The sequence below is a fragment of the Thamnophis elegans genome, chromosome 16, assembly GCF_009769535.1.
Source record: "Thamnophis elegans isolate rThaEle1 chromosome 16, rThaEle1.pri, whole genome shotgun sequence".
NCBI classification, from domain to species: domain Eukaryota; kingdom Metazoa; phylum Chordata; class Lepidosauria; order Squamata; family Colubridae; genus Thamnophis; species Thamnophis elegans.
This window is the reverse complement of record NC_045556.1, coordinates 11,554,608-11,575,292: the sequence shown is the minus strand read 5'-3', so window position 1 is coordinate 11,575,292 and position 20,685 is coordinate 11,554,608. Positions and strand designations below refer to the sequence as shown.

The following is a 20,685-nucleotide window of genomic DNA, read 5'->3' as shown; positions in this document are numbered from 1 at the left end:
TGGCAGAAGCTGGGACAAGTAACGGGAGGTCACTCTGTTACGCGGCACTAGGGATTCGAACGGCCAAACTTTCTGATTGACAAGCTCAGCGTCTAAGCCACTGAGCCACTACGTCCCTTGAAGTAATGGAGGGGGGCGGGGAATTAAAATAGCTGTTCCCAAGCTAGCTGCTCTCCAGAGGTACAGACTTCAACTCCCAGAATTCCACAGCCAGTATGGTTGGCTGGGGAATTCTGAGAGTTGGAGTCCATATAGCTTTAAGTTGCAAAGAAGAAAGTGTCCCTTATTAGAAAAAAAGCCCCCCCCCCCAAAAGAAAAGCAACACTTTGATGTCCAGGCACATAAACCTAGCCCCCACCAAGGGGCAACAGGGATCTAAAAACCAATGGAGAAGAGAAATCACCTATTCAGCTCTGGACAAGAATATGATGAAGCAACACCTTGCTAAGGATTAAAACAACAGAAGCTGCTGTCTTCTGCAGCCTCTCATCACCCAGCCCGCCAACTCCATCACCTTCAAAGCAACCAGAGGCAGCATCTCAAGTGAGAGAAGAGAAGCGAATTCCCAGAGGGACTTGCTGGAAAAATAAATACGCTGGAGTAGAATTGGCTGCTATCCCCGGGGGAAACAGGACCGCCCCAAAGGCTGCTTGGGAATTCCTTTGTCCTCTAGTATCCCTTCACACAGGCTACCTTTCCAAGAAGATTTGAAAAACGTAAGCCCATGCACAAGGGGCAGAGAAATTTGTTACAGCTCAGTTATAACTCAGAGCAAACTCAACTTTGCTCTGAGTTATAGAGACAATTCCCAGAGAATGGGGGAAACTTTTAATCCGGGGTCCCTCCCAAGAGGAACGGAGAGAGTCAGTTAATATATAGATGTAGACCTAAATCTGTTTATTTATTGGATGTATTTGCCACCTGTCTCTAAATAATCCACTCAGTTGGCAGGAAAATCAAGTAGTCAACCGTCCCTTCGGATAAGGCCCCCTCTCTGCCTCCGACACAGAGCCCTCATCAGAGCCTTCCTGAGACTCCAGGACTGGCCCATGTTCCTCCCCAACCTCCTCACTGTCCGAATCTACTGCTAGCTCCACTGGCCGGCCACAACAGAACTGTCCCCGGCTGGGTTTACACAACCAAATGTCTCAGTGGTAAACTCTACAGGGGGTTAGTGTGCCATGCGAATCCAGTTACAGGGCTCCTGTGCCCTCATTCTCAGCTCTGCCAGGCGGATTGAAGTGTTTAACCCCCATTAGATTTAATAAACGAGAATATCTGTAGCTCAAGAGTCTCTGAGCTTGCCTGTTTTCTTACAGTGCTGGTAGCACTGATGATGTTACCTACTTTGGATAAACATCCATGGAGATTCTCAGTCATCCAGGGTCACGGTTTTCCCAGAGGGGGGGAATTTTAATTTTGTTTATACACACACAGCATCTTTGCAACACATTATACTTCTTTTACATATCCATTGCATTTCCTTTATCTGTACATATAAATCTTATATAACTATATCTATCTACTTATATACATATTTAGTTTCATATATCTGTTCTATCAATTCTATATATAACAACCTTTATATACATTTAAATCATCGTTTTATTTCCTACTGTTATTGCCTACAGTCTATTTTGTATTTTCCACCTGTTGTTCATTTTCCAGTTTCGTAGTTGTTTTGTAATTTCTTGATCTTTCTCCTTTTCTTTATCGCTTTCCTCCTTTTTTCCTCTTTCTTCTTGCCAGTTATACCATAAGTCTCATACCGAGTGATACTATACTTTTCTTGAAGACTTTTCCCTTCTCATCCAAGAAGCTTCTTCAGTTCTGACCGGATGGTGGGGAAGAGAAGGACTTCTACTCCTTGCAGACAAGCTGGCGGTTGGCATTCTTTTCAGAGAGTCCTTGAGGCCAACTTGGAGGTTTTCTCTGTGTCCTGGGGAATCCCTTGAGCAGTGCAAATGTACGTGGAGTCTTGTGGGCTGCAGGATCGATGCCAAGGACCTGCGGCCAGCAACGAATAGAAATCCTTCCCTTCCCCAGTCAGAGCTGAAGAAGCTTCTGGGATGAGAAGCGAAACGTCTTCAAAGGGGAAAAAAAACTCGCTTGGGGTAACGAAACGCCTGCAAGAAAACAGGCAAGTTCATAGAGCAAAAGGGGGACGGGCGGACAGACAGACAGACAGACAGACACACACACACCCATTAGATTTCCCCTCTACCTTACCTGACTAGCTTTATGGAACTGCTTCTTTAAGCCCGCCACCGACATGTTTCCACCTCGGGACGTAGCAGCAGCAGCAGAGAAGGCGTAAGTCCCAAGTCTTCGGTGTCCCGTCCCCCCCTCACCTCCCCAAAAAAGAGCAGGGCCGCTCCCGGCTCGAGCTCCGTCCCCACGACGGGTTCGCGAAAGGGATCCCCTCGCTTCGGCGTCGCTCGGCAGCGCTCGGCAGCACTCGAGCTGGCTGCAACACCGCGTTCCAAACACGCTCCGAACCCTGCCAACCCATTGGCCCGCCGCGACCGCTATGCAAATACCAGGGGGGGCCATCTCGGCCGCCTATTGGCCCGTCGGCGCAAGCTATGCAAAAAAAAACATGAAAGCGTTTCGGGACGCCCACGTCCTGTTATCACTTGGAGACGGGGCGCTCGGGGAGGGGAGGTAGAGCGAGCGAGCGGGGAGTCTGTACGTCGGAAAGGGAAGTCGCGGGAATGGCGAACGTGTGAGTGGGTGCGCGCCTTACCTCCGCGTGCAAGAGCGTGAGCGGCGTTCCCATAGCTTCTTCCTGGGATGCGCACACGTGGCAAGTAATATATTTGGCGGAGGAGTGGGGCTGGGAGATCGTGGAGGTAAACAGTAAACAGATAAACCAGGATTCGACTCGGCTGCTTCAATACCCGTGCCAAAGGGATAGGGCGACAAATGCCGGACGGACAACCTGATCTGTTTGGCATCTAAATCACAGTTTATTTAGCTACAGTTTATTGAACGAGGCAGAATTCCCACCGCGCGTTTGCCCGTTCATGGATCCTGTGTACAGTTGTTTCTTTTCATGATGGCATAGAATGAATCGTAGCTATGCATTGTCTCTGGCTCAGGGAAAGACTGAATTCTGCACGCCTTCCCTGTTATCTCTTGGCTACATTGGATTGTGCATACCAATATCTGGATTATAATCTTGTTGCTGAACTGTCTATGGAGAATTTCAGTCATCCAGGTCATGGTGGTCTCAAAAGTGCTTTTTCAATTGCTACCAACGTGCCTTCTATTGAGGACTTGTATACTGCAGGAGTCGAAAAGAGGGCAGTGAAAATATTTACAGACCCCTCGGCAACGTGCCTTCTATTGAGGACTTGTATACTGCAGGAGTTGAAAAGAGGGCAGTGAAAATATTTACAGACCCCTCGCATCCTGGACATAAATTGTTTCAACTTCTATCCTCAAAATGACACTGAAGAGCACTGCACACCAAGACAACTAGACACAAGGACAGTTTTTCCCCCCCAATGCCATCTGCTAAACAAATAATTCCCACAACACTATCGAACTATTTATTAAGTCTGCATTACTATTACTATTAATCTTCCCATCATTCCAATCACCCATCTCCTCCCACTTATGACTGCAGGACTGTAACTTTGTTGCTTGTATCTTTAGGATTTATATTAATAGTTTAGTTTAGTTTTAGTTTAGTTTCATTTTATTTATATGCCGCCCTATTCCCTTTGGGACTCAGGGCGGCGCACAAACCCGAAGGAGGGAAAGGGAAAAACACAAAAACTACAAAAGTACAGGGCATTTAAAAAACAACCAACAGCCACACGATTCGAGAGGGGAAGGGAACTCATCGACCCCAGGCCTGCCGACACAGTCGGGTTTTAACGGCTTTTCAAAAGGCCTGGAGAGAGGTGAGGGTCCGAATCTCTGCAGGGAGTTCGTTCCAAAGGACCGGAGCCGCCACAGAGAAGGCCCTCCCCCGGGTAGTAGCCAGATGACATTGGCTAGTAGACGGAACCCGGAGGAGGCCTACTCTGTGTGATCTAATGGGTCTTTGGGAGGTAATTGGCAGCAGGCGGTCTCTCAAGTACCCAGGTCCAATAGTTTCCTGATTGCTTATTTGTGCCCTGTGACTATCATTAAGTTTGTACCTTATGATTCTTTTTTTTTAAATTTTTTATTGTTTTTTATTAGTAAAAGAAAAATACAACAGCCAATAGGTTGCAAAAGACAATACAACATCCACCACTGTTTTGCTTTACATTTGACTACGTTTCGAGACATTTCCCTAATAACAAAATCGTTATAGACATCAAAAGTTAGGCATCTTCTTCCCTCCCTCCCTCCCTCTTTCCTTCCCTCGTTTCTTCTCTCCCACTCCCCTTCCTTCCCTCCCTCCTTCTCTCCTTCCCTCCTTCCTTCCCTCCTTTCTTTTCTACTTTTCTCCTTCCCTTCCCCCTCCCTTTCCTCTCTCCTTCCCCCCTTCCTTCTCTCATACATTCCCTCCTTCCTTCTCTCCTTCCCTCCTTCCTTTCTTTCTTTTCTCTTAGATTCCCTCCTTTCTTCCCTCCTTCCTTCCTTCCTTTCTTCTCTCCTTCTCTCCTTCCTTCCCTCCCTCCTTCCCTCCTTGCTTCCCACCCTGCTTCCCTCCCTCCTTCCTGCCCCGCTTTCTTCTCTTTCTTCTCTCCTTCCTTCTTTCCACCTCTCCTTTCCCTTCTCTCCTTCCCCTTCCTCCCCTTTAACCTTCCCCCCTTCTTCCGATTCCTCCCCTCTTTCCTACTCTTACATTCCCTCCCATTCTTCCTCTGCCTTTCCCTTTCTCTTATTCCTCTCCTTTCTCCTCTCCTTCCTGTCTTTCCTTCTACCTCTCCCTCCATCCACTCTAACCGTTGTTGCATTTGCATATTCTCCTCTACTGAGGACGACCTGGTTCTCTTTTTCTTTCCTTGTTTAAAAAAGGCAAGATTTACAAGATTCTTGATGAATGTATCTTGTCTTTTTATGTACACTGAGAGCATAGGCACCAAAGACAAATTCCTTGCGTGTCCAATCACACTTGGCCAATAAAGAATTCTATTCTATTCTAAAAGAGGCAACTGGAGTTTCGGATTTTTCTTTGAAGACATTTCGGAGGTCTTCTTCAGCTTCTTGGATGAGAAGCGAAATGTCTTCAAAGAAAAAGAAGGAAGTCTTAAATTGCCTCTAGGAAAAAAGCACCTTTGGGATTGTTGCTTGAACTGTTAGGGTTTCTCCTGCTTTTAATCCTTCCATTGAGTTAGTTCTAATCTACGGTGCTCATCTCCATTTCAAGCAGCCCCCACTAAATTTCTTTAAAACCTTCAGGTGGTAAATAAAAAGCAGTGAGCCACAGTAGCTATGACTCCTAGTAATAAGCATCCAAGGGATGGTATGTTAATTCGTGTAACAGCTGAACAAACAAACTGCCATTTTTGCCAGCAGAGGGAAATAACCTCTCTATCACAATTTCTGCAGCCAAGTCTTATGTATTGCCTCTAGGCCAGGAGAAGGCTACCGTAAATTAAATAAACATGTTCTTGAAGTATGCATAAGTTTTCAACTGCAAAACCTGCTAGTAACCATCAAGTGAAATGCTCCCACCGTGAAATCTAGTCTTCTTTGCAAGGAAGTGATGCTGATGCTGTTTCACTTAACAACGGAAATTTTGGGCTCAGTTGCGATTGTAAGTCGAGGACTACCTGTATCTTCCTTGAGCAAATGAAAATTTAGAGAATAAAGGGGTTTTTTTTCAGTTTCCAAGATTGGTTGTGCATTGGGTAAACATAAAGGTTCCCCTCGCACATATGTGCCAGTTGTTCCTGACTCTAGGGGGCAGTGCTCATGTTCATTTCAAAGGCAAAGAGCCAGCGCTGTCCGAAGACGTCTCCGTGGTCCTGTGGCCAGCATGACTAAATGCCGAAGGTGCACGGAATGCTGCTACCTTCCCACCAAAATAGCAATAGCAATAGCAGTTAAACTTATATACCGCTTCATAGGGCTTTCAGCCCTCTCTAAGCGGTTTACAGAGTCACCATATTGCCCCCACAGTCTGGGTCCTCATTTTACCCACTTCGGAAGGATGGAAGGCTGAGTCAACCCTGAGCCGGTGAGATTTGAACCGCCGAACTGCAACTAACAATCAGCTGAAGTGGCTGCAGTACTGCACTCTAACCACTGCGCCACCTCGCAGTGGTCCCTATTTTTTTCTACTTGCATTTTTACATGCTTTCAAACGGCTAGGTTGGCAGAAGCTGGGACAAGTAATGGGAGCTCACTCCATTACACGGCACAAGGGATTCGAACTGCCGATCTTTCTGATTGACAAGCTCAGCATCTTAGCCACTGAGCCACCTGCATTTGGTAATTGTAGCTAAAAATTCAGGAGGGAAACAGAGAGAAAGTAAACACGACCATTGTGTTTGCACCAGTCTCTGTTTTAAATGAGTTATGGAAGAAACAGTGTAGAATACAGACATTAAGATCTATCATATTTCATCATGATCATATGATGACTATGATCATGATTTATCACTTATATTTCTTATGTACACTGAGAGCTTATGCACCGAAGACAAATTCCTTGTGTGTCCAATCACACTTGGCCAATAAAGAATTCAATTCTATTCTATTCTATTCCATCCCATCCTATTCTATTCTATTCTACACTGGAGACAAATTCCTTGTGTGTCCAATCACACTTGCCCAATGAAGAATTCTGTTCTGTTCTGTTCTATTCTATTCTATTCACCTATAATTCTCTACTCTCATCTAGGGAGCTCAACCAATTGCAGAACTCACAAATCTGCCCTGTTTATCAAACATAAGGTTGTATTAAGGGAATGATTCATTTAATTGGATTCAGAAACACGGCAACAGGAAAGCTATTGACTCTGGCTTATGCCACAAAATGGCTGGGATCACAGGACCTTCAGCCAGTCACAAGAAGTGCCTTAAAACCAGAATACAATGCTTGTCTGAATGGTGGAATTTGCCGACATGTTTCACACTTGAGAGTTTATGTAATTTGTTGTGTGGTGGAGGCAAACATTTCTCAACATGGCTGACCGCATTCGTAAGTGATATATTTAAGGAATTCAAGAAAGTGCTTCAAATACTTTCCATGAATTGTCACAACAGTGTTCTACAGCCAGCATCTGAATATTTTAACCAACGAAAGGAGCGTGAAATAAGTCGGAGTGTAAATTCTGCAGCTGGGCAAACTAGTTTCTCTTTGCATGACACTCTAAAGAAGAAACCTTTGAAAAGCGAGCACCGCTGTGTCATTTATAATCCAGCCACTCACCCGCTCCGTTTTGCTTTAATTTATCCCCTTATATAGAAAATGTATGTTCTGACCCAGGCTTCCCAAAAGCATGAAGCAGATTCCTCGTCCCGATAAAACCTCTTCTTTAGGTTAAAGGGAATTCCTCTCCAGCAAAGTCCCGGCCAACAGTCTTTCGAGAGATTTCATAACTACAGACCTTAATCAGGCTTGGAGAGCTGCCAGGCTGATATCTTCCAAACGCCACTCTGTAGCAGACAATACTTGGCAAGAAGTCAGGAAGAAATCTTCACCCTAATGAATTGAATTAATTGTCTCCTGCAAACTCCACTCCCTTTTTGCTTCTCTTTATTCCTTATGGGAGGGGTCATTTTCACCCTCCACCTGTGGCTTTGCTTCCAAGTCAACCCTTGCTCCTTAGCTGTTCCCTTCTCCTGGCAGATCTGCGCATGCGCACACTGGGAACAGGTTCCAGCTGTTCTTCTGCCCCGTTGATCTCCGACTCTGAAGTAACGGGAATTCACTCCGTTATGAGGCGCTAGGAATTTGAACCGCCGAACTGCCGACCTTTCTGATCAACAAGCTCAGTGTCTTAACAATCAACCATGTAAAATGTTTATTCCTCTGTTTTTATTTGCAATTGTTATTTCTAGGAGTAGTAATTTCAGTCTCGACCATCAATCCAGCATGGGTATTTATTATTATTTTTTTTGCAATAATCTTTGCCAATGTTGTAATGCTTTCAGAGAAACTTGCAAGGGACTTTCAGGAATGGCATAAATCCTACATCTGGGAACCATCAGATATATCTGTTGGTGAGGCAACGGGAAAGGCATGATGACTCATAGATGTTAAATATGGAGCTGAGCCCTCAAAAAAAGTTTGGTTAACAGAGGTCCATAAAAAGAATTTTGAAAGAAGCAAAGCCAACACTAAGGCAGAATAGGATTATCAGTCAAAATTATGTAGAGCTAACTTTCTTTAAATATGCCCATAATTAATCTTTGGTGTTTATGCACAAATTCACCCAGCTTCTGAACAAGACACACTGCTTAAAAGAAATTTTAAGATGGGGCGGTTCAGCAAAACCAAGAGTCAAATAGAAATTGAGGGAAATACTTGGAAAATCTGAAATGAAAGGTTATAGATTTTCTTTCAATATACCAGAACAGATTTTTAGGGCAATGAGTTTATATACCACCGATTAGAGTAAAAAAGAATGAGTAACCGGTGTTTGGCTACTTGCTTTTGACATTAATAGTGTTAGCATGACATTTAATGGATATAGTCTTTGGCAAAAAACATAATCATTGACAGACCTTGTAGCTGGTTCCTTAAATGTAAATTCCTTAATTTTAAGGAAATCACATTCTGCAGCCTAATTTTAGTCACGTTATGCCTCGTTAACCATTTTGAATTAGGTATTTTTCTACATTTGTATCCTGACTTTCCTCTAGAGATGCTGAAGAGAGTAAATACGGTTCCTTCATCCTGTTTTTTCCCCTTATAACAACTTTTTCAAGTAGAACAAGTTAACTGCTACGTGGCACTCATATGTCACTTTAAGCTGTGACTTAAACTGATGATTGGGTTTGCAAAACTCCCTCTGATTTAATGGGTTGTAAAGACTCTTACCGCATTTCAGTTTGCGAATATCTTTGATTTCTACCATGTACTTCTCAGTCCTAGCCCAGTACTTTAACAGCTACATTATACTAAATTCATGCCACAAAACACAATTGATTTGCTTATGGCTTAGCATATGGTGTGACCCAACCAGACAGCCAGTTTTATCTAGTGCAGTGATGACTAACTTTTTCCAGACCAAGTGCCCAAAGCTTGCATGTGCATGTGTGAATGCACGCATGCCTGAACCCCCAAATGCAATGCACCCCACACCCTGAAGACAAGCTGGCTGATGGGAGGTGCGCGCACATGCAAGGCATAACAGGAGATGAACTGGGGCAACGGTTCGCGTGCCATAGGTTTGCCATCACGCATCTAGTAGTTTAGGCACCAGGCTAGAAACTGGGAGACTGTGAGTTCTAGTCCCAGTTTAGAAGTGAAAGCCAGTAGTTTGTCTTTGAGCAAACTAACATGTTTCACAAAGTGGTGGTTGTGGAGGAAATAGGAGGAGGGGGAAATTGTAGGTGTGTTAGACACCTTATTTATCAAAATAAAGGCAGGAAATAAGGGGAAAAAAACAAAGGAAAAATATAGTTTGTAATCCATTGTTTATAGCATATTATAATGTGGGAATCAGATTATGTTTTAGTGTAATATGTGCCCTTAGCTGTATTAAATACACCATGGTCCTATTCAGAATTTTTTAAAAAATAAACAGGACTGTTTCTAAGCAACTGCATATACATTGGATTGAGAGCTTCATCCTTTCTTTACACTATTTTATTCTTTTCTTTTCATTGTGATTCTGGTTGTAGACTCCAGGTGGCAGTGACTTTCTATAATTATTTAGAGACAAGATTCTCCACTTTTGGATATTGAATGAAACGCTAGTTCTGTGGTGCTCACCAAAAAGTATTAATCGTATATACACATTTTTAAATGTGTCAGACATGGTTTCCTGGGATGTTATACAATTTTGTTCAGTTATACACTTAGAATTTCATGAATAAGACAAAAATCCTCATGGTACACTAAACACAAGCACCCTGGTTGAAAACCACTGCTTTGAAGGTAAATACAGTAAATACTTCAGAATTATTATAAAAGTCATGAAGGACACTCTCTCTTTCAACAGTACACAGTTGCTGCTCACTGAATCTCATGTCTTTTAATAAAAAGTATTAGTCAGAAAAGCTCTTATCAGATGCTTGATTTCGTGCCCCAGTAGACTAACATGGTTTTCCTCCTACAGTGTCTACAACAAGCATAAAAGTCACTGTGGTTTCAGTTTCAGAAGTGTAGGATTGAGAATGAAGCAGAATATTGTTACATGCTCATTAACTAATACCGTCATTCTCTCTTTGTTGTTTTTTAAAGAACAGGACACACCTTAAAAGTTGCTCAAGGGAGCAGCAGTTGCAACCTTGAGCCATCTTTAAGCAGTTGTATGTTGTGTGTTATCTTGGTCATTGATCAAAATAAACATGATCATCCTGGAAAAAACCGTATGGCTGGGTTCACACATTGCAACTACATTTTAAGCTGATCAACTTGCCTTGATGTGTGAACCCAGCATATCTCTGTTCTCATTTTGTAAACTGTGGTTAAGCTCAATAAGGCTTAGCATAATGGGTGGCCCCAATCTCTTTCAATAATTGTTCTGGCATGATTTAAAGAAGATTTTTTTTGCAAGATAACTTAAGTTTAAGATGTCGTTGTCTTTTACGTAACCTGGATTCAAGATTTGCTATTTAGTCCTGCTGCCTTATCATTAAATTCAGATGCCTTCAGAGCCAATATTATTTTAAAAAATAATAATCCACAATTGGCTATATTCTCATAACATGGTAAACCCATAAACCATGCTTTAAAAATGGCACTGGTTGAGTTGAAGTCATCCAATACCCTAAGCTAAGGAGTAGCTAATCACATAATTGTTGAGCATCAATGTAAGATAAAGGTAAAGGTTCCCCTCAGACATATTTGCTAGTTGTTCCCGACTCTAGGGGGTAGTGCTCATCTCCGTTTCAAAGCCAAAGAGCCAGCGCTGTCCGAAGATTTCTCTGTGGTCATGTGGACGGTATGATTAAACCCTGAAGAGGCACGGAACGCTGTTTCCTTCCCACCAAAGGTGGCTCCTATTTTTCTACTTGCATTTTTACTTGCTTTCGAACTGCTAGGTTGGCAGAAGCTGGGACAAGTAACAGGAGCTCATTCTGTTACGCAGTGCTAGGAATTCAAACCGAACTGCCGACCTTTCTGTTCGACAAGCTCAGCGTCTTAGCCACTGAGCCACCGCATCCCTAATTGAGCATCAATGTATAAACCTAAAATAAGTCATACTGAACACCAACTGTATAAACTTGCAATACTGATTAAAACACAGAATGTAGGGCAATACATGAAGGCTGATCTAGTGTAGAAACTGAGCCAGCTCAAGTTAAATTCAGGTCAAGTGATGTTTAGGAGCATATTTATAGAGATTAGGAACAGTGCTGAACAGCCAGAAATGCAGATTTCACTCCTTCATTGAAGTCAAGTTGAACGTTTCTTGAAATGTGACTCAGATCCATAAATCAAACGCCAGCTAACTTTGATGGCAAAACAGTTTGTTAGCCAATAAACGGATGTTTGTTCTGACCATTATGAAGACAATATGAGCAGTTTGTGATCGTTGGGCTGCTGCTTGCAAGCGTTCTGAAAAATGGACACCAGTTGGTCCTTTCAAGATATTTTCCTTTTAATTTTCTTTTCTTTCTTCCAAGGACTTGGGAGATTTTCTGCCTTTTTTTAACAAGGCAAAATGTGATTTCAGTGCGTGTAAGGAGCTCCAAACATTGGCTGAAAGGGCATTTGGAATCATGGAGCTGTTTTGGGGACATAATGGAAAACACAACATCGAGGTTTTGTGCGTATTTTACCTCCAGCATGCCAAATCATCTATAATTACCTATTTATATTCCACATAACAAATGAAGTATCTGGAAAGCCTTCAGTATGTGGTATCTATTCAAAGATTGGCCATCCAGTTAATATTTATTCATCCAACACTATCCACCAAAGAAAGATTTGCCAATGAATTTCATAGAACTAAGGAGAAATTTCCTGACAGCTAGAACAATTAATCAGTGGAACAACTTGTCTCCAGAAGTTGTAAATGCTCCAACACTGGAAGTTTTTAAGAAGAGATTGAACAACCATTTGTCTGAAGTGGTGTACGGTTCCCTGCCTAAGCAGGGGGTTGGACTAGAAGACCTCCAGGGTCCCTTCCAACTCTGTTATTCTATTCTATTTATTTTAGCTGGATTCAGGCAGGATGTATTTATTTAGTCAATGATTAGCAATTTAAAATAGTGAAATAAAGAGATAAAATACAGCAAATATAATCAGGGATGAAGAAAGAGAAGTGCAGTTATATATTGTCAATTATAAAATAGATAAAATAGGCTATACTCTAAACACCTTATAACAATAATACCTTCTTTATCTAACAGTAATAAAAATGAATATAATAAAACTATACATAAAACATAAAATCTATGTTCTCTAAAAATATTTAAAAAATAACTAAGCAGGTTACTAATTTATCAACTGCAGTGATCCACTTAATAACTGTGGTAAGAAAAGTTTAAAATGGGGTGCAAATGTCTCACTTAACAAATGTCTCACTTAACAACAGAAATTTTAGGATCAATTGCAACTACCTGTACTAAAAACAATGAGTACCAAACAAATCACGTGACTTACCTCTGTTTTGGCTGGGAAGGACTTCCTGACCTTCCCAATATGGCTGACTTCCTGTCCATCCTCTGTTGCTGTCCCCCGCTTCATTGTGCAGCAAGCTTTCCAATATGGCTGACTTCCTGTCCATCCTCTGTTGCTATCCCCTTATTCCAGGGGTGGGTTCCTGCCAGTTCTAACCTCTTCTATAGAAGAGGTTCCACAAATCTACAGTGCCGTTTAGAACCAGTTCCAGCTCCCTCCCTCCCCCCCCCGCCCGTCCGCACATCATCAAGATGAAGAGCAAGAGGAGAAATTCTGGGTGTTGAAGTCCACAAGTCTTAAAGCTGTCAAGTTTGAACACCCCTGGGGCTTTTCTTTCTAAAGGGTTAGGGGTGCAAGGGTCTTGTAACTTGACAGCTTTAAGACTTGCGTGCTTCAAATGCCAGAGTTCCTGAGCCAACATTTTGGTTGCTAAGCAAGAGCGTTGTTAAGTGAGTTTCACCACATTTTACAAGTTGGCCACGCCCACCCAGTCACATGGCTGGCAAGCCACTCCCACCCAGTCACATGGCTGGCAAGCCACTCCCACAAAGCAGGCCACACCTACAGAAGAGGTTCTAAAAAAATTTGAAACCCACCACTGCCCTCTTCCTATCGTAGCTCATTGAGAACTAAACAAACCAGTAGTGGGACAACATTTCTGCATATCAAAAATTATCAATTACTGAATTCAAAGAGTTTTGAAGCAATGGAGATGCCATTCTATGAAATAACTTTTGAAAGGAGAAGGACTGTGGTGAAAATCAACTCCATTCCTTCCGTTGGGAGTGCTTTAGAGAAACATTTCGGCGGCTTCTTGTTCTTTCTGTTTTGGGGCCTAAAAATTCACCACATTCCCTGAGGAGGTGAACATCAGAAATTTGTAGACTGTATAGAATAGATTGACTTCATAAAGTACACAAGTTCTCTAGAACAGGATTCTGAAGTGAATTCAATCTGTGACAGTAGAAAGAACCCGACAGGTTGTCAAACGGTTCTCTATTGATATACAAAATGCAAAAGGAATAATTGTTTAGGAATGGGAAGGTCGGCTGGTCTTAAAGCACTAGAGAGCACACAGTAATCCTCCACTTAACAATCATTCATTTAGCAATGAATTCGAAGTTACAGCAGCGCAGGAAAAAGTGACTTAGAACTGGTCCTCGCGCTTACGACTGGCAGTGTCATGTGATCAAAATTCAGATGCTTGGCAACTGGAATGTGTTTATGATGTTTGCAGCATCCTGAGGTTGCGTGATTGTCATTTGCAACCTTCCCAGCCGGCTTCCGACAAGCAAAGTCAACCCGGGAGCCAGCTTCACATAAACGACTGTGTGATTCACTTAACAACTTCAGAAAAGGACATAAAATTAAGCACAACTCACCGAAGAACCAACTTGCTTAGCAGTAAAACCTAACCACCAACGTGGTGGTTCAAACAAATTGGCCAACCCCACATTATAAGATTGCAGCGCCTTTAAGCAGACTGGCAGAAATTCCCTCTTGTCTAGCCCAATCTTCCTTCACTTACTGCACAGAGGAGACAAAGGAATCCAGCTCCCATAATCCCCAGCAAGACCGGCTGGGCTGGTTGAGGACGAGGGGAATTGAGATCCCATACTTTTGACAAGGTTGACCGAAGCCACCTCCTTCCACCTGTAACCTGATGTAATGCGAGGTGACTCGTAACTTAGCTCCCTTTACGGCTGGAGAAAAGGCAAGCTCGCTTCAGATATTCTAGATGTAACCAGTTTGATCTTGCAGACGCTCGACCGGCTCCCCATGGCTAAGCCGATGGCTGGCTCAGCACCCCGAGAATAATCCGATCCTATCACTTTTGAAAACGGCACACTGGGAACACTCGGCTTGACAGTTACGGAAGACTGCCATTAATCTGCCCTTGCGTTAAAGCCCGATGCTCCTGCTTCACGCTCTCTTCACATGCTCACCAGAGCTCTCTGCTTGGCATTTCCTCCCGGCCTGGCGTGTCAGAGTCTATCAGGTTTTCCTGAAACCACTCAACATCAGGATGACATTCGAAAACTAGCCAGTTTAACTACAACACTTTACACTTCACATGCTTCCACAGTATGAAGACTTGGAGTTGCAGGGCGCAGGGGGGAGAGAAGGCGAAGGACGCAGAGGTTCTCACACACACACACACACACACACACACACACACACACACAATATTGCCAAAAGTATTCGCTCACCCGTCCAAATAACCAGAATCAGGTGTTCCAATCACTTCCTTGGCCACAGATGTATAAAATCAAGTACCTAGGCATGCAGACTGTTTTTACAAACATTGGTGAAAGAATGGGTCACTCTCAGGAGCTCAGTGAAGTCCAGCGTGGAACTGTGATAGGATGCCACCTGTGCAACAAATCCAGGCGTGACATTTCCTCACTCCTAAATATCCCACAATCAACTGTCAGCTGTATTAGAAGAACGTGAAAGTGTTTGGGAACGACAGCAACTCAGCCACGAAGTGGTAGGCCACGTAAACCCGTCCAACATCAGTGTGTGACCTCACAAATGTGCTTCTGGAAGAATGGTCAAAAATTCCCATAAACACCCTCCTGAACCTTGTGGATAGCCTTCCCAGAAGAGTTGAAGCTGTTATAGCTGCAAAGGGTGGACTGATGTCATATTGAACCCTAGGGGTTAGGAATGGGATGACATTTACAGTAAATTCATATGGAAGTAAAGGCAGGGAGCGAATACTTTTGGCAATACAGTGTGTGTTGGGTTCTTTCTCCAAAATCTTCAGACAATGCCCCAATTCCTCCTAAAAAGCGGTGGTAGTGAGTGGTTCTCTTCCTAAAAAGACAAGGGTACATTGCATTTATATTTACACTGAGACTTTATCAGTAGTAGGGGTTCCTCAGCAGGAGGAAAGGATATATTGCACTGATGTAAAATATTTGACATTTTTCAACATTTAACATAGAGCTTCAAACGGAAACAATAAGAAAAACAGCTTGAAAACAGGGAAGAGTAGAACAAACGAGATCGTCCCGAAGATGCTTCCCCCCCCAAAAAACCAACAACAACAACAACAACAACTGGGTTTTCTTGGAGTGTTTTTTCCCAGTTCAGAACTGAAGAAGCTTCTTGGATGAGAAGCGAAACGTTTTCAAAGAAAAAACTCAGGAAAGTCCAGTTTCCTTTTGGAAAAAGCACCTTTGGGACAACCATGACCTGGATGATTGAGACTCTCCAGAGACAACAAATGAGAAAAAAAATCAGAGATGGCAATCATGTCAGTTAAAATAGTAGCCAAATACAGGTAGTTAAGGGTCAACTTAAGACCCTTTGTTTAGCAACAGTGGAAGCTGAAAAAAGTAATTTATGACCAAGTTCTCACACTTACGATGGCCTCGGTGTTCCCAGAGTCACAAGTCAAGAGCTTGCCAACCCGCATTTCTTTATGATGGGTACAGCATTTCAGTGCCACATGTTTGCCATTGGCAACTTTCCCCCACTGGCTTCTAACAAGCAAAGTTCTCGTGGATAATGATCTTCTAATTTAGATATTCTGTAAAATTGAAATAGGGACCTTGTGCATAGTGGAACTGAAATCTGGAAAGGGAGCTTGCGAGGGTCCTGCGCAGCGAGCTCGGCTTTCACTGGCAGAGGGTTGCAGGAGGCTGTCGCAGCTGGAAATGGAACTCGCGAGGGCCGTGCGCAGCGAGCTCGGCTTTCACTGGCAGAGGGTTGCAGGAGGCCATCACAGCCAGAAACGGAGCTCGGGAGCCCGTTTTTCATTGGCCGAGCGCTCGGGCCACCACAGACGCCCCGACATGAGTGATGTTGAGCTGGCCATTCCCCCCACTGCCCGGCCATGCCCCACCCCGAAGATAAATACAACCCAGATGCGGCCCTCTATAAAATCAAGTTTGACACCCCTGTATTAAGCTGTAGTCAAGGAATGGTTCCCGGTTTGATTCCAGCTTGATTTGAATGCTGTATCCGATTTTCTTTTAAGATACAAAGCTATTCTAGGCATCAAAGTACACTCCCATGATGTACGGTTATGGATAGGATAGCATAGGATTTGGTCTCTAGACTTCTTACTAAATCCTGCTTAGCAAGATTTGCAAACTATGGGTGATTTTAGTACTGTTGAAAGAAATATCAGTCTGGGTTCGGCTCCAAGTGGGGGGAAAGACACTGGAGATATGGAGGCTGCTTGGAAAGATGGTTTAATGGTGGACAGGACCACGTGGCTTGAATCCTGAACAGTATAGGTGATCACATGCGTCAATGTTGGATGCAGAAGAAGAGAAGGAAGGGCTGAGATGCTGAAAGTCCCTGGTTTTATGCCCTCTCTGGCCTTTGATCTTGTATTCTGATCGGTTGTCAGACTCCCATGGGGCCAGGCAGGGGCAACTCTCTAGGCTGTGTTTTGAATCCAGGTTTGGTTGACTTCTCAGATGCCATGTGGTGAGTGGGTGAAGGCTAATCATGCCTTAATCCCTTCATCCTGGACCTGAAGGGGAGAACCCTTTGTTATGTAAAGGGACTGCCTTGGGCATCTTAATGGCCCATTGACAAAGGGTGTGGGGGCAGGAAGCTGCAGGGAGCTATTCTGTCTTTAAAACATGTTTCTTTCTTTTCACATCCAGGGAAATATTCTGCCTTTTATATTGGCCCACTTACCAATTCCTTTCATTGCTATATATGCTCCTCTTTTAATTTTAGGTGGGGGAGGGGGAAAGTAACATCAAAAGCCCGTGACCTTCATTTTAAACCTCAACTTGCTGCTTCACAAGTGAAAGGAAAAATGAAATAAATAAATAAATTTGCATCAGCCACCAGAAAATATGCGGACACCGATTAACATCTTCACTCCTCTCGTCTTTATACCATAATTATGGGTTAACATGATGGCTCATCCCAGCCAGTTTGTTAAAACAATCGTGATTCAGCACAAAGGATAAAACCCAGTTATCTCCAGTAACTCCAATTAGAACAACTGGCCTATTTCACACGTAATGTTAGACCATTAACTGTCCTTTACAAACCAAATGGATGGAGCTCATTAATCACCTTAAGCCAAAACCCAAACCAATCTACATTCCAATTGAGCATGAACTCAACTTATGCCCTTGGAGGAAAATATTTATATAATTGAATTATTACGGGAATCTCAAGGCTGACTTCTGAAGTCAGAGTTAAAAACATCCACGAGGACCCAGGCTGAGTGTCTTAAATCCATTCCTTCCACCTGACCTGCAGGAACACACAGCTGCTGAGCGTTAGCCTTCCTCTGGCTTTTGATAGCGAGCCACACTTAGCGTCACACTCATCATTTTGATTAAAGCTAAAAGATTTGGTCCAAATGTCATGTACAGTATATCAGAGGAGATCAGTAACCAGTCAGAAAGTCAGATGACAAAGAAAACAACCAGAACATGCCCAGTTAAGCAGTGTTCCAGAATGAGACAAGGCTCATGTAATGAGATATAATTTTGGGGAAAATATCCATGAGGCCGCTTGAACCACGCGGCTTACATCTTAAAAGGTTTTGGAATTAATTAAAGCTTGGCAGGCCAATTTCTAATCACAAGAGAACTGTTCGTCTTAGGCCAGGGTCCTAATTAAAGTACAAATTGGGGGATCTCGACCAATATAACTTACAAATTTGAAGCTTTTGGAAGGGATAAAATCAGAACATTTAGCACCATGGTTTGTTCAACGGTGCCTTAATAATCTAAGATTAGGAAACCATGTTCTTAATTCCTTTAATCACTGTCTCCATGAAAGGATACACATCTTCAACTTGTATAGTTAAACAATGCCCGTATTTGGACGATTGCATGAAAAACGCACTGTTTCGACCATTATAATAACGTCAGCAATTATGGAATTATGCCTTTGCTAATGATCAGATTTCTTTCAGTGGTTATAGCTTTAGAGCTGTGGGGTTTTTTTTAGGAGAAAAAGCAACCTTAATTGCTGTCATATCCACAAAGGAGAACATATTTTAAAAGAAAGGATCTTCCAGAGTTGGTGAACTAATCAAATGTTAATGTCTTGTTGTTAGTTGTGAAGTCGTGTCAACCCATCGCAACCCCATGGACAACATTCTTCCAGCCTTCCTGTCCTCCAGCCTTCCTGTCTACCATCCCCCGGAGTCCATTTAAGCTCACACCGACTGCTTTGATGACTCCATCCAGCCATCTTATTCTCTGCCATCCCCTTCTTCTGTTGCCCTCAATCGTTCCCAGTATGAAGTTCTTCTCCAGGGAGTCCTTCCTTCTCATTAGGTGGCCAAAGCCTTTAAGATACCTCTTCAGGATCTGGCCTTCTAAAGAGCAGTCATGATTGATCTCCACTAGGACTGACCGGTTTGATAGCCTTGCAGTCCAAGGGACTCACAGGAGTCTTCTCCAACACCAGAGTTCAAAGGCCTCAATTCTTTGGCGCTCAGCCTTTCTTATGGTCCAACTTTCACAGCCATCCATTGCAACTGGGAAAACCATCGCCTTGGCTATACCCACTTCTGTTGGCAGGGTGATGTTTCTGCTTTTTCGTATGCTATCTAGATTTGCCATAGCTTTCCTCCCCAGGAACAAGCTACAAGCTTCATTTTGTCTTTTACCTTGAAACAGTTCATGGACTTCCCGAAGTAAATCATTATTCATTTAAATTATGGCTTTGCGTGTTGTACCCCAAATCCCCAGCCAAGTTGGAAAAGGATGGGGGTTTGTTTTCGCTTTAAAATGGCAGGGCCTCTATCCTTGTATTTCCAGTTTGCTCAAAGTCACTGTTTCTGCTGCTTTTTTATTTTTTATTTTACTAAGGTTCAGACAGAACTGCTCAAGCATTGTTAGTAATGCCCCCATTCTGTATTTAAGGCTGTGATGCAGCTCTCAGAGCTGATGTGATCCGAAAGAGATCCTTTGCTCAAGGAAATACAATTTCCCTTGCCCGGAAGTCACTTCCATTTGCATTTTATCAGTTGCCTTTACCCAAGGCAGATATTAGTCTACCTGATGGAAAATGTGTGGCCCATATGTTTCACTCGTTGAAGGATATGCCAAGGAGGTTCCAAAGGGGGGATAAATCCACGTAGAATTAAGAACAAATACGTTCCAGCTGTTGAAATTAAAAACCACTGTAAATAACATGCAGCGACATGATGTTTGCCTATCCCAGTGGTGAAATTCAAATGTTTTTACTACCGGTTCTGTAGGCGTGGCTTGGTGGGCATGGCAAGGATACTGCAAATTCTCCCCTACCCCACTCTAGGACCAGCCAGAGGGAGCATTTGCCACTTCTCTGAAGTACTCAAAATTTCCGCTACCAGTTCTCCAGAACCTGTCAGAACCTGCTGGATTTCACCCCTGGCCCATCCTGTTCAAAGAAGGCCTTGATATCTAAGTGAGGGGACATCACGATTTGCACGTAAATTGGATTAGAGTGAGGGAGAGGTGCGCAGAGTCAGCCTCACTCTCTCTTCCCAGATTCCAGCTTGCTCCAGTAGCAGGACAAGAGTCGAGACAGTTGGAGATGGGAGGGCACAGTGGTTGACCAGGAAGTCTTCTGTGTCTTGCCGTGCTCTTAGCGTACCGCATCGCTTACAGACACCGCCTTCATGACCGCTGTCCTATTCTAGTAGATTTCATCCGCTCAATCCCCCAGAATCTGTCTTCACATGCTCGGGATAGACAAGTTCCCTATCTCACCGAAGGTCAACGACCCAATGGCTACTCTCAACCTGGTTTGGCCAGCCTATCGAAGCTGTTGCCCGGGGTGTGGCCACTGCGCATGCTACAGCTACTAGGAGCCACAGATGAGAGCTGAGTGACAGGTGGGGACCATAGGTGGAGGAGCTGCCCTAAAAGATGCCATAAATGAGCTGCCCTCAAAGGACACGACATTCCCCGACACCTGAGGTGCTACCCCTCCCTGAACACCCCAGACACCCCAACAACAATAGCAATTAAGTCTTTTTCATTAGTAGGGTTTTAACCGTTTAAGCCTGT

At 43.4% G+C, this 20,685-nt stretch overlaps 1 protein-coding gene across 1 annotated transcript in view; it reads right to left on the bottom strand.

The window, feature by feature from the left end:
• Positions 1–2,365, bottom strand: part of SH3GL3 (SH3 domain containing GRB2 like 3, endophilin A3) — a 40,340-nt gene extending 37,975 nt beyond the window's left edge. Inside the window, exon 1 of the mRNA XM_032233299.1 lies at positions 2,230–2,365. Coding sequence (XP_032089190.1) covers positions 2,230–2,274 — 45 coding nt within the window. The 5' untranslated portion in view covers positions 2,275–2,365. The remainder of the gene's footprint in view (positions 1–2,229) is intronic.
• Positions 2,366–20,685: the final 18,320 nt, after the last annotated feature.